Source organism: Triturus cristatus, chromosome 1_2, assembly GCF_964204655.1.
Source record: "Triturus cristatus chromosome 1_2, aTriCri1.1, whole genome shotgun sequence".
NCBI classification, from domain to species: Eukaryota; Metazoa; Chordata; class Amphibia; order Caudata; family Salamandridae; genus Triturus; species Triturus cristatus.
The window spans coordinates 920,970,828-920,985,939 of NC_140580.1; the positions used below are offsets into that span (position 1 = coordinate 920,970,828).

General features: G+C 42.3%; 1 protein-coding gene across 7 annotated transcripts in view; it reads left to right on the plus strand.

The window, feature by feature from the left end:
• PIK3CD (phosphatidylinositol-4,5-bisphosphate 3-kinase catalytic subunit delta) overlaps positions 1–15,112 on the plus strand; it is a 671,014-nt gene that overhangs the window by 205,744 nt on the left and 450,158 nt on the right. For all 7 annotated transcript variants that reach the window (XM_085609767.1, XM_085609777.1, XM_085609774.1 and 4 more), the window contains one exon: positions 12,571–12,797. In XM_085609767.1, coding sequence (XP_085465893.1) covers positions 12,571–12,797 — 227 coding nt within the window. The remainder of the gene's footprint in view (positions 1–12,570; positions 12,798–15,112) is intronic.

The window sequence follows — 15,112 nt, forward strand, 5'->3', positions numbered from 1 at the left end:
GAAAAGCAGACATTTGAGGTGAGCAGATCTAGAGTGTCGCTGGTGTTGAGAGTGCTCTATACAGGAGCTACTTTCCACCTAAACTTGAGAACTACCCAGAGTTCTCTACTTCTTTTTTGCATAATTTATTCGTCACTCTATGCCTGAAAGGGTATTTTTTTGACTTATACTGGGTGCTCCCTTGTGTCTGGACAAAGCTATACCTCTCTGAAGAGCTTTAATTAGAGCGAAACACTGTGTCAGGGGTTGCTTTTACTCATTTCAGGTTGGCTTGGTTGGTATTTTACCAATTCAAAGCTGTAATACTGTGCCTGGAGTGGTAAATGGCTTTTGTCATTTTACAGCTCGGCAAGGTCAGCACTGTGCTAGTCCTATGCTTAAAGACTTTGCTGTAGAAATGGCAAAAGACTTTGTCCATTTCTATCTCGGCGTGGATAGCACTTTGCTAATCCTATGCTTAAAAACTTTGATAGAAAAGCAGACATTTGAGGTGAGCAGATCTAGAGTGTCGCTGGTGTTGAGAGTGCTCTATACAGGAGCTGCTTTCCACCTAAACTTGAGAACTACCCAGAGTTCTCTACTTCTTTTTTGCATAATTTATTCGTCACTCTATGCCTGAAAGGGTATTTTTTTTTACTTATACTGGGTGCTCCCTTGTGTCTGGACAAAGCTATACCTCTCTGAAGAGCTCTAATTAGAGCGAAACACTGTGTCAGGGGTTGCTTTTACTCATTTCAGGTTGGCTTGGTTGGTATTTTACCAATTCAAAGCTGTAATACTGTGCCTGGAGTGGTAAATGGCTTTTGTCATTTTACAGCTCGGCAAGGTCAGCACTGTGCTAGTCCTATGCTTAAAGACTTTGCTGTAGAAATGGCAAAAGACTTTGTCCATTTCTATCTCGGCGTGGATAGCACTGTGCTAATCCTATGCTTAAAAACTTTGATAGAAAAGCAGACATTTGAGGTGAGCAGATCTAGAGTGTCGCTGGTGTTGAGAGTGCTCTATACAGGAGCTACTTTCCACCTAAACTTGAGAACTACCCAGAGTTCTCTACTTCTTTTTTGCATAATTTATTCGTCACTCTATGCCTGAAAGGGTATTTTTTTGACTTATACTGGGTACTCCCTTGTGTCTGGACAAAGCTATACCTCTCTGAAGAGCTCTAATTAGAGCGAAACACTGTGTCAGGGGTTGCTTTTACTCATTTCAGGTTGGCTTGGTTGGTATTTTACCAATTCAAAGCTGTAATACTGTGCCTGGAGTGGTAAATGGCTTTTGTCATTTTACAGCTTGGCAAGGTCAGCACTGTGCTAGTCCTATGCTTAAAGACTTTGCTGTAGAAATGGCAAAAGACTTTGTCCATTTCTATCTCGGCGTGGATAGCACTGTGCTAATCCTATGCTTAAAAACTTTGATAGAAAAGCAGACATTTGAGGTGAGCAGATCTAGAGTGTCGCTGGTGTTGAGAGTGCTCTATACAGGAGCTGCTTTCCACCTAAACTTGAGAACTACCCAGAGTTCTCTACTTCTTTTTTGCATAATTTATTCGTCACTCTATGCCTGAAAGGGTATTTTTTTGACTTATACTGGGTGCTCCCTTGTGTCTGGACAAAGCTATACCTCTGTGAAGAGCTCTAATTAGAGCGAAACACTGTGTCAGGGGTTGCTTTTACTCATTTCAGGTTGGCTTGGTTGGTATTTTACCAATTCAAAGCTGTAATACTGTGCCTGGAGTGGTAAATGGCTTTTGTCATTTTAAAGCTCGGCAAGGTCAGCACTGTGCTAGTCCTATGCTTAAAGACTTTGCTGTAGAAATGGCAAAAGACTTTGTCCATTTCTATCTCGGCATGGATAGCACTGTGCTAATCCTATGCTTAAAAACTTTGATAGAAAAGCAGACATTTGAGGTGAGCAGATCTAGAGTGTCGCTGGTGTTGAGAGTGCTCTATACAGGAGCTGCTTTCCACCTAAACTTGAGAACTACCCAGAGTTCTCTACTTCTTTTTTGCATAATTTATTCGTCACTCTATGCCTGAAAGGGTATTTTTTTGACTTATACTGGGTGCTCCCTTGTGTCTGGACAAAGCTATACCTCTCTGAAGAGCTCTAATTAGAGCGAAACACTGTGTCAGGGGTTGCTTTTACTCATTTCAGGTTGGCTTGGTTGGTATTTTACCAATTCAAAGCTGTAATACTGTGCCTGGAGTGGTAAATGGCTTTTGTCATTTTACAGCTCGGCAAGGTCAGCACTGTGCTAGTCCTATGCTTAAAGACTTTGCTGTAGAAATGGCAAAAGACTTTGTCCATTTCTATCTCGGCGTGGATAGCACTGTGCTAATCCTATGCTTAAAAACTTTGATAGAAAAGCAGACATTTGAGGTGAGCAGATCTAGAGTGTCGCTGGTGTTGAGAGTGCTCTATACAGGAGCTACTTTCCACCTAAACTTGAGAACTACCCAGAGTTCTCTACTTCTTTTTTGCATAATTTATTCGTCACTCTATGCCTGAAAGGGTATTTTTTTGACTTATACTGGGTACTCCCTTGTGTCTGGACAAAGCTATACCTCTCTGAAGAGCTCTAATTAGAGCGAAACACTGTGTCAGGGGTTGCTTTTACTCATTTCAGGTTGGCTTGGTTGGTATTTTACCAATTCAAAGCTGTAATACTGTGCCTGGAGTGGTAAATGGCTTTTGTCATTTTACAGCTTGGCAAGGTCAGCACTGTGCTAGTCCTATGCTTAAAGACTTTGCTGTAGAAATGGCAAAAGACTTTGTCCATTTCTATCTCGGCGTGGATAGCACTGTGCTAATCCTATGCTTAAAAACTTTGATAGAAAAGCAGACATTTGAGGTGAGCAGATCTAGAGTGTCGCTGGTGTTGAGAGTGCTCTATACAGGAGCTGCTTTCCACCTAAACTTGAGAACTACCCAGAGTTCTCTACTTCTTTTTTGCATAATTTATTCGTCACTCTATGCCTGAAAGGGTATTTTTTTGACTTATACTGGGTGCTCCCTTGTGTCTGGACAAAGCTATACCTCTGTGAAGAGCTCTAATTAGAGCGAAACACTGTGTCAGGGGTTGCTTTTACTCATTTCAGGTTGGCTTGGTTGGTATTTTACCAATTCAAAGCTGTAATACTGTGCCTGGAGTGGTAAATGGCTTTTGTCATTTTAAAGCTCGGCAAGGTCAGCACTGTGCTAGTCCTATGCTTAAAGACTTTGCTGTAGAAATGGCAAAAGACTTTGTCCATTTCTATCTCGGCATGGATAGCACTGTGCTAATCCTATGCTTAAAAACTTTGATAGAAAAGCAGACATTTGAGGTGAGCAGATCTAGAGTGTCGCTGGTGTTGAGAGTGCTCTATACAGGAGCTGCTTTCCACCTAAACTTGAGAACTACCCAGAGTTCTCTACTTCTTTTTTGCATAATTTATTCGTCACTCTATGCCTGAAAGGGTATTTTTATATATATATATATATATATATATATATATATATATATATATATATATATATAAAATTAAGCACTGTCACTTTAAAAGGGATTCACACGAGGGGTTCGTCATGTGATCAAGGGCTTTTGAGCCCGAAACGCGTCATGGCGGCAGAGCGCACAAACAAAAAATAAAATAATTTGGGTACAACTTATCGGAGTCCGTCCCCTTCTTGATCCAGGATTGAGCGGATCGTTTGAGGAAAGGTTGACTGCTATATATATATATATATATATATATATAAGGAGTTGGCCTAACGGCTAGGGCGGTCGGTCTCGAATCTGGGGAACTGTGTTCAAGTCTCGGCAATGACGCTGAACATCCTGCGATTCTGGGCAAATCACTTAATCTCCATGTGCCTAACAAAAATGAATGTGTCCTTATGTAATGCAACTGGTGCTATGTAAGGCGCTCTGATACCCGATTCGCGTCAAGTTTGCACTATATAAAACTCAGTTAAAATAAAAAATATATCTATCTATCTATATATATATATATATATATATATATATATATATATATTCACTGAAAAAACCATAGGTTTCACACATGTTATAGTTAGCGGAAATTTTACTGATAAAAAACCAATGAAATTCCCCCGTTATAGTTAGTGCAGGCAACTATAACTCACGCGACCGCAATCCTCTGCTGATGCTAATACTGTATTTAGACACTTATTTGCCCATGTCTTCTTCCATACATTTTTAGCTATACATATATTACAAATATTTTTTTTTCATAAAGACACATATGTCATCAGCAGAAGATTGCGGTCGCGTGAGTTATAGTTGCCTGCACTAACTATAACGGGGGAATTTCATTGGTTTTTTATCAGTAAAATTTCCGCTAACTATAACATGTGTGAAACCTATGGTTTTTTCAGTGAATTTGCAAGGTTTTTTAAATGCTAATTCCTAACTATAACGTGTGTGAAACCTATGGTTTTTTCAGTGAATTTGTACGGTTTTTTAAATGCTAAGTTACTTTACGCCATTCGTGGCGTGCGCGCCCACTTAACGCAGTTCGTTCCGTGCACGCACGGTGGGCACGCGGTGCGATGACAAAGCAAGAAAGCACGTCAACAAATCTGTTTCTGCTTTCCTCCGTGACTATGGTATGGGTGCCATTTACCACAACAACTTGCGTTATGACATGCAAGACATTTATAGAGGAGATGGTGTGCACTTCAATGATGAAGGGAACAGAGTCTTCCTCTTGAACCTTAGACTCTGCATCGGTACTTACTTGTAGGTACCACTAAAAAATCATTTCATAAACACAACGGCTCTTTTTAGAGCCCCCTAATATCTAAACACTTAAATCTGATTTTCATTTTTTTTTTTTTTTTTTTTTCTACCGTACGCTTACCGTAAGCTTACCGTACGCGTACCCCGTGATTTTTTTTAAAATCAATAAATGTTTTTTTTGTACTTTTCTGTCCTTCTTTGACCCCCTTACAAATGTTAGGGGGTCTGTAACTCTCCTCATTGCCCCCTTTCCTTGTTTTCACTCTTTTTTTTCAGAGTGAAATACACAAAATGGCGGCCGCCGCTTCCTGGTTTCGGCCGATTCGAATGTTTACTAAGATCTAAGAGCCAATCAGAATCGCGCTCGCGCACGCCACCGTACGCTTACCGTAAGCGTACGGTAAGCGTACGGTAAGCGTACCGTAAGCGGGCTCAGATATATATATTGATTTAAAGGCTATTTTCTCTGAATCTACTGAACAGATTTACACCAAACCTACAAAAGGCACTTCCTTGACCTAGGGACTACCTCTCTGCCAAATTTTGAGTAATTCTGTTCAGCCGTTCGGGCTGTAGCTCGTTCTAAAGGTCCTATGGTAAAATGCATGGGAAAAACGCGTTTTGGGACCCCCCTTTTATCTCAGCCCCCGCTTGACGGATCCCCCCGAGACTTTCAGGGTAGGAGCGGAGCGTAGCGCCCCACCTATTTTGAGAAATTCGCGAGGATTCGTCGACCGGCGCCAAAGTTATTCAAAATAGAATGTTGAGGTTTTCCTATGGAAACGTGGTCCTAACTATAACTACCTACTGGCGACCGCCAGTAGGTAATATATATATATATATATATTAAGGCATGCATTGTAAAAGCATGCTTGCTAACTGATTCCATTCACAAGGAAATTTTCAACTATGCGTCTGTATAAGAGCATATGGCTTCACTTTTACCCAGTGGCTCTTGAATAACTTCGTAATCTTGTAAAGGCCTCTGTTACTGCACACATGACTCTTTTTAGGTCTCGTGCCTAGCGATGCAGTGCGTAGCACTGCTCACGCAGCGAGAGTCCTTTTGTGGAGGGTTCCAAAACAGAGCCTGGAATCGTACACGCTCGTGCGTGTGCGATTCCTTTTGGTCCACGGTATTGGCGTTTGTGGTCGTCTTTTTTTAGAAAGACAGCACACAATAGGCCAAAGGCGGTTGCGTTGCTCTGCCCATGGCCTATTGGTGTCTGTTACCCGCACACCAACATCTGTTTTCAATTATCGTGCCCAGACATGGGCGCGATAATTGAAAAAAGATCGCTCGCTGTGGCACGCGTGCGCACCACTCCTGGGCTTGTTTAGGTTTGATATTAGCACGAGTCAGGCCAGAAAGGGCTTATTAGGACTGTGCATTTTTGTTAAGAAGGAACATGATAGAAGAAAACTTAAATGAGAGAAAGAGCCACACATAAGTACAGTTTCCCAACAGTACCTGTAATAAAGCAGGTGGCTAATCAGAACATTCCATTCGGCTCACAGCGCCATGAGGTCATACTAATGCCAGAAGTGCACTACATACATGCGGATAATATGACTATGGATGTACTGTAAAATATTTAGGGACTGATTCAGAAAGATTTTCCCAAAAGTAAGTCAGTGGACTTTATTTTCAAAGATGACTGTGCCTGTAAAGCCTGCTCACACACACAGTCACACACATACTTACGTGTGAAAAACCACTTTTTTGGTTTTCAAAAGTTGCTTTTCCACAGGGAAGTGGATTTACTCAAATCATTTTTTATTAGTAAATCTACAAGCGGGTGTGGCGAGTGGACTATAAAGGATGGTGTTAACTGCGAGCTGTGAACTCCCACAAAGCTGCAGATTTGTGAGTATTCACAAGCTTGTATTCGGCCCATTTTCACCTTGAAAACAAAACACGTTTGCAATATTTTATTGGGGTTTCCGATTTTCGCATGCGTAAATATTCTAAGGTATATTTTTTCACGTGGAAGTTGAATTCGTAGAAGAGTTTCATGAGTGTGCATGGAAGCCTGCGATGGCTCTAACTGTACAGGTGAAACCTGGAAAACGCTAGAACAAAAAATCTGAAATCTGCCATCTGCGAGGCTGAACCTGCGAGGAGCAGAAATATGTTTTTCGTGAAACGAGTTTGCGCCTCATGTAAATAACCATGTAATCTGCTACAGAGAGCACATCATACATGTAGTTCCTAGAGGCCATGTCTGATACACTTGGCCGCATCCGGCCAGAATCCGTTCTGGGGATGACGCGGCTGCAGCCACTACATGGCATTAACGCAGAACAAATTAGGACATATCCGCGCCCTAATTAATTCCAGAATTTTAAAGATTTACAGGGGAATGATAGGGCCGATGGTGCACCACTTTAATTTCTGGGCTCTAGTCAAAGCACAGGGATGGAGCACTGTGGCAAATTTAGTGTAGGTCTGCCTGACTCTGACATGGCACTATGGCTGGCAGTCACTTGGAGTCACTGAGGATGTCACGCGCAGCTTGAGAGGATACACTGCGGTGCAGGTTTTACCAGAGCCTCACAGGGCAAAGAGATTAAGCTGGCTGTTATCAGCCATGGAGTTCAATGCACATCACTGTCTTCTCCATCCAATACCACCACCAAAACAATCCAGTGCTTAATTTGAGCCGGTGTGTTCCGGTGCTCAGCACCGCCACCTAATCCTCAGCACGGATGCTTATAGCACCAGTTAAGGACAAAATAATTCGGAGTGCATGTGACTTCCCCCAGAAGAATCACAGGATGCTGAGCCACGCCGAGACTTGAACCCGGTTCCCCAGCTCCTAAATCGGCGGTTCTAGCCAGTAGGCCAAGTCCTCTCCAGAATAGTAGGTGCCGGGGCTCTAGTTAGGAGGCAGTTTGCACCAGCATATTTCTCTTGTTAGCGCTGCCTCCTGAGGAGAGCTCCGGCACTTTCTATTTTACAAATTAACCACTGCCAATACCACCACCACCAGTACCACCGCCAATACCACCACCACCTCTACCACCATCACAATGCTAATAATACCACTCCCACCACCACCAATACCAATTCCACCACCACCAATACCACCAATACCACCACCAATACTAATCCCACCACCACCAATAACAATACCGACACCACCAGTACCACCAATGCCACCACCACCAATACCACTACCACCACAAATGCAACCAATACCACCAACAATACCACCACCACCAATACTACCACCAATACCAATAATACCACCACCTCAGCACCTCTTGCTCATTACTAATAGCAGAGGCACTTTACAAGGCCGGAGCTGCTGCCAAGACCATCCTTCCTTCTCTCCCTCCTTGCCTGCCATAAAGCACAGCCTACCATGCACCAGTAGGTGAAGCCAGGGCCCTACTACAGCTGGAGTGTTTTTTATTAGGCCAAAGATAGGAATGACATTACGCAATGCCACACTATACACTCAAATTACGGAGAGGGCAGGAAATAGCCCCCCCCCCCTGCTCTTCCTCCTGAGCCGCAACAGTGTAATCACAGTGCGAAAGGTGTTGTAGCGTTTTGTTAGTGTTTATAGCTCAAATCATATGTAACTCTCACTTCACACTTTGTGTCTCTGTAATGTACAATGCTTGCGCATCTTCACTGCGCTATTTATCACTACTTTGAAGACGTTGCAGGCCGGTCTCTTCCTCTGATATTTACAATCTAAAAAGCGGTCGAGAAGGCCCTTTATTGCAATGCAATAGGTCTTGCATTTGCGAGAGTTTAAGCTATTAGTATTGTAATTGATAGTGCCTTTTATTTATCTTTTAAAACCCAAAACATAAATAAAAGGCATTGTCATTTACAATGCCAATAGCTCAAACTCGTGTGAATGCGAGACCTATTGCATTGCAAATGCTTGTTTGTCATTGGTTCTGTATAACTAGCGTTTCCCCATGGTTTCAAGTTCCAGTAAACCAATGAAGACAGCGCTTTGAAAGATATTGAGTTGCCAATTCAGTTTTCATTAAAACTACAGAAACATTATTGGTGATTTATTGTAAATGGAACAATGCTTTGCAGATATTGTACTCAAACTGTCTGAGTACAGGTCCAATTTGACATTTATCAAGGCATCAGGTTTCGATCCACTCGGTATACAATGCAAACTTCAAAATTCAGTGATGTTTGGTATATGAATTCGCCCTATGATCTCCTAGGGAGATCCAAGCACAACATGTGCGGCATCCCCCCGAGGCCCATCCCTCAGTCCAACCCTCTTAAACATCTACAAGACGCCACTAGCAGACATTGTCAAGACCCACGACATCAATATCATTTCCTACACCGACGACACCCAGCTCGTCCTCTCGCTCTCAGCAAACCCCCGACACTACAAAGTCCAACTTCCACAACTGAATGAAGAATGTCTCAGCCTGGATAAAGGACAACTACCTGAAGCTCAACATAGACAAAACCGAAGTGCTGATATTCAGAAGCCACACCTCCCTCTGGAACGACTCCTTGTGGTCATCGGAACTCCGAAAGACCACACCCACAACCTCAGCATCATCCCGAACAGTGAACTCTCCCTGAAACTTTAGGTCAACGCCATCTCCTCAGCCTGCATCTACACTCTCCGCATACTCTGCAGAATTTTCAAATGGCTCTCCATTAGCACCAGAAAAACAGTGAAGCAGGCCCTCATCACCAGTCGCCTGGAGTATGGCAATGCACTCTATGCAGGCACCACCAACAAATGCACGAGAAGACTCCAGATGATCCAGAACGCAGTGGCCATACTGATCCTCAACCTGCCCAAAAGGACCCACATCACCCAGCACCTGAGAGACCGCCAGTGGCTCCCCATTCAGGAAAGAGGCCAATTTATACTGCTGATCCACACCTACAAAGCCCTCCACGACCAAGAACCTGCATACATGAACCACTGCCTGAAATTTACCAATCATCCAGAAACCGCCGCTCTACTCACCTCACCCTTGCACAGATACTGCGCATCTGCTGCTGCACCGGAGGACGCTTCTTCTCCCACCTTGTCGTCAAGTCCTGGAACACCCTCCTCCTCCTCCACCTCTGAACTTCGCCCTCACTGACAGACTTCAGGAAGGAACTCAAGACCTGGCTCTTTTACTGAAACCAGCAGCCCATCTTCTGGATACCCTCACGGGTGATAAGCTGCACTAAACAAGTATTGCATGATTGATTGATTGATAGGGATACAATAGACAAATCATAGACCAAAGGTGATTGAATTTTGAAATGTATAGTTTGAGGAACAAGACACAAATTCATGGATCTAAGGCGATTTAATTTTACAATTTGAATTGAGTACCAACTGTAAAGAATCAGGATTGCACATTTCAGTCACCTTTTGGTCCATGAATTTACCTTTGTAGTCCTTTGAAATGATTTTTTAGGACTGCAAGAGCAAAATTCAGCAATTAAAGTCATTGCCATGCAGGAGAAAGCTTAGTTTAAGGTTTTTATTTCTTGGTTCAGGGTATCTTCAGTATTATCAAGTCTTCCTTATCGTTGACCTTGGACCTCTTTTAGATAAAAAGGCTGCTGCATGGAGGATTGCCCTCCAGGGAGCCATAAAGAAGGATGTATGATCTTCAAGCACTGCATACCTCCAGCCAGACGACCTTGCTCTAAAACCTGCATTACTGATCTGAAATTTGTTAGGGAATGAAACGTTTCAGATTTATCAGCAAGTAGAGTGGAAAGGAGGCAGTTCTTGTTTGAACATGTGTTCAAACGTATTCAGATTTTGATCAGTGATGAAACAAAGAAATCTGTTTTAGTCAGATTCCGTTTTAGTAAGATTTGGTCATCCAGCTAGTTCATTTATAGAGAAATTCTTGCAGGTTGGGTTAGCTCTCTAAATTGCAGACTCTCAGGTATAAAGGAGTTTCATCAATGAACTGATAAAGTGAGATGATTTAGTACTGTAGTTTAGCATTGAGGGGACCGTGTATATGTTTAATAGAAACTGTGAAATAATTGAGGTTTGTGGAACATGGCATTTGAAAAGAAGTGTAGGGGATTTGGATTGGTTTATTTTCATACGCTGGTCTTGCAGAGAAGAATAATTAGGAAAATTTTCAGATTAAAACACGTTCTACATCATAAGGTGTGTAGTAGTGAGTTATGATTGATTGTGTCTGACGCTGCTCGGACGTGTTGTAAACTCAACCGGTAACTTTATCAAAATGTCAAAAGCTACTGGCGCTGGGTGGATAGTCTTGCGGCTTTCCAAGGCCATTGACACCCCTTTACACATTAATTCAATCAGTGCTAAGGTAGCATCTTTGGTTTTCCAGAGGCATGTACCATTTTCAGAAAAGTTTTAAACTGTTACTTGGCATAATCAAGATGCCTTCTACAAGCATTTGTCACAGGATGCATCCTTTCACAATGATGAAGCTATTGTTAGGCAGTCCCTTCCACCATTTTTTCTTGAAGCATGGTCTGAAATCTGCTAGGAGGAGGGAGAGCCAATAACAACAGCAAGGTAAGATTACCTTTGTTGTCATACTAGTTTTTGCTCTCCCTCATTTCCAACACCTACCCAGCCAGTCCTCATATACCACGGTTCAGCAATACATGATGGAAAACGTGGGGAAAATGGACTGGGGTGGTCTATGATGCATGGGTCACTTGCGGGGCCTGCTCTTTGGATGAGGACACTGGTACTTGTTGGTCTGGTAAAAAATTGTTAAAATGACAGCCTTTTTCTAAAAGAAGCATGTGGCATAGGCTTTTCTAAAACATGTGAAGGAGATAAGGAAGTACCAATTATCACAGAATCACCAAGAATGTAGTTTGAACGTTTTATTCTCAGTCCAAAATATAAATTAATTAAATATTCAAATATTTCAGGATCTGGCACAGTACCCATGCACATTAAATCTATACAACAGCAAAAAGTGTATAAGATTTTATGAAAAATGGATGCTGTTCACCTATGGCTCTTTTCTTGACTGTGAATCCCTTGGTACAACTTATCTACCAGGCTTCACAATCCTTACTCACCCTACGTCGCTCCTTCCTATTGACTTCAATGTCAACTCCTTTGCCTTGCCCCCCAGCTTTTGCTTCTTGCCATCTGCCCATCAAAGGGACAGGGTTTGACGGATTATAATCCTTTTATTTATTCCTCTTTGCTAAAACCTTCTCTTGCACTAAATGATTATCAGTGGCCACTGATTCCTGTATTCAATCATCATGGTAGCATCATGGAAGCATGTATTTTCACCTGTCATATATTTACACCATAAAACCGTGTTTCAATATGAATTTTCTCTATCTTTGGTTGCCCAACAACACCCCCTCGCCCTTTTTACGAAGTGTGTAGAGCGACCTATGCTGATGGCTGTATGGCCATGGGCAAGACATTTTTTGTTGAGTAGCTACCATGGGGCAAGGGCCCAATGGAATACATGCTTCCACAAGGCAACACCATACCATACCCATAGCCCTTCTCAACAAATTGTGATGAGAAAATTCCTGAGTCCCGAACCTTCTTATCACTTCCTCTTGTGCGCCCTGTCGTTGAGGTACCCAATTCCCTGGACCTGGAGATATTGGGAATTCCCTGTTCTAAAAGTGGGTTTCAGTCTCTCACTAACTCCTATCAGCTCTTTCCTGTATGCTCCAAATTGCCAACTCACATTCTCTCCCTCCCCTTTGCAATAGAATCCCCATTTTAAAAATAATGTTCTCTTTTCCTCTGTGCTTCTCTCTCTCATGAACCATTTCATCACGTCTTCATCTGTTTCCAGGATCTCCCTTCACTTATGTACCTTCTCAAATTTTCTTCCAGGCCTGCACGAGTTTGACTCCATGTGTGACCCAGAGGTGAATGAGTTCCGAGGGGCAATGCTGCAGTTATGTGATGAGATGGCAGCTTTAAGACAAGGCATGAGCTGGCAGGCCTGGCTGGAGTATAGCTTTCCCTGTCAGCTTGAGCCATCCGCTAATGTCTTCAGCATGGGAACTATCCGTATATCCTCCAAGACCATAATCAATGTCAAGTTTGAGTCCAGTGAGGTAAGAGAATCTGGGGAGGTAGAGTTCTCATGTTTGTTTGTATAGCTTTATGAACTGTCTTCTTCAGTAGCATGGACTTGCACAAGGGTGTACCCTTTGCCAGCCACTAAAGAGAGCTTTTTGATGGCTCCTCAAGAGTGACCAGTCATCTAGAGAGAAATTCTTAGTATGTTTCTTTTGGTACACTATCTCTTTCTTTCAGTTTCAGTCACTTTGTTTTGATGGTGGCAGTGGGTGAGGCTGTATCCAAGGAAACTAAACTCAGTAAATGTTTGAGTTTGGAACACTAAATCCAGTCTCCAATGAAAATGTCAGATTCACCTCAGTTTAATCTGAAACTCTTAACAGCACCAAAAGCTACAGCCTGGGGCATATTCTGAGGATTCTTTTTTTTAGATTTAAATCTTTTTTTATTTTTAGCAGTAGCACCAATGGATGCAGTTCCAACAGGAAATAAAACATAGAACCTCTCAGCATAGCTAGCTGTTTCCATCCCTCAAAATCATCAGTAAAATAGTGCAGCAATATGTGTGCAGAATATATTCTTGAATAGCCAAACGGAGATGGTCCAAATACACATAGAGAGGGGGCAAGAGTACGCAGAAAGGCACCAGAAAAAATGTAACCTCCTCAACCAAACTGTAATTAACCTAACCCCTCAGTCATCCCCCTACTTCTCCTAGAGAAGGTGTATCAAATACACTCACTGAGCATACTTACAAGGATGATCATAAGTGGGTCAAATACTGAGGCTTCTTCTAGGAAGCATAAATAATCAATTACAAAGATAGTGCCTCATCCAGTAGTGCCAGTTGAATAGGAGAGACCATTTGATGATAACGGGGAAATGAACCACAGCATTTTCAGTATCAGTTTTTAAACAGTTCTACAACATTCAGTCTTGTTAAAGGTTTAATTTACTCAAAGTAATTTTGGACCAATTCTTTGATATTGCATATTGACTAAGATAGAAGATAACGCTAACTCAGTGAGGTTGCATGCATTTCTTGTTGGTTGAGCCGCCTGTCAAAATCCCCTGCTAATGGGCTTCTTTAGCTGTTTTCCTAGCTGGGCCAGGACTGATTACTTTTTGTGCTCTACCTACAAACTGACTTTTTACTCTGGCAGTAATACTACAGACTAAACATGTTCTTTTGCCTGTCATAAGTTGCTCTTGTGATCAAGCTAGAACCAGGAGAGTTACAAAACAGCTCATTATTTTAGAGCACTTGGGTTTAGCAATAACTGCAAAATCACCAAATAGTCTATAAAAAAACAGTTTAAAAAGGTGCAAGTATCTCCGTTCCACTGTACTCAACTCTGGCTTCACAGTATTATTGCTGCCCAACTGAGTGTGTGATCCTTCTGATGACACCCACACCTTTTATTTCAAGTTTCTTCTGATTTCATTAATAAGTTATCATGACCAAAAGTATGCATGACAGTGTATTCCCAACATCTGACTGCTGCTGGCATATAAGGGTACAACAACTCCCAGCATTTACATAAAAAACTCAACATTAACTGCCACTTCAAGCATGAATGTGCCGTGTTGTGCACTCTCAGGAAACCAAATTATGGTATGTCTCTTACTGACGGAGGGCCAGATCTGCACTACAATGATGATGAAGTACACATATGGACATCACTCGTTTGAAGCTGGAACCCTCTAGCAACATGTCCTTTGTGCTCCTCTTGACTTCCTTGGATCAAAGTTTGCAGAACGGTTTCTTTTCTCATGCTTGGTTGTTTTATACCACTCACCAAAGAATGAACAAACACATGCAATATTTAATAATGGATCATTTTATTACTAAGTTCTGCAATTTTTGTACCCAGACACAAAAAATGAAGATGTATTTCCTCCTGCCTCACAAAAGGCTGATTGTGGCCCGACACATGAAGTGCTGTATACCCCGCAGTTTCTCTCATCATGTATGGTAGAGACACTGGAAAGCACTTAAGCTTCCACTTATTGTTTTTCCCTCTACCAGCTTACAGATCCAGAAACAATAGCCTGTTCCCCCAGGCTAACTTATACCCATCAAACCCTGTGATAAGCTTCACCCCTTACACTTTGGCACTTTCTATATAGGAGGCTTCCCGACCAAGTCCCATCTGGTTCCTGTGAACCTGGCGTTTTGGAAAGTAATTTGGCTTGGGCTTGATACACTAACTCCCTGTGTTTCCTAAGAGCAACCTGGGTCTGCTCAGGGTAGTGTCCCATCCACACACATCCTGCTTGCTCTGCTTATCATTTTGTTAGCTTTCGATGAGTTGAGTTCCAAACTCTAGAGAAGTGGCTAGTGTGGAAA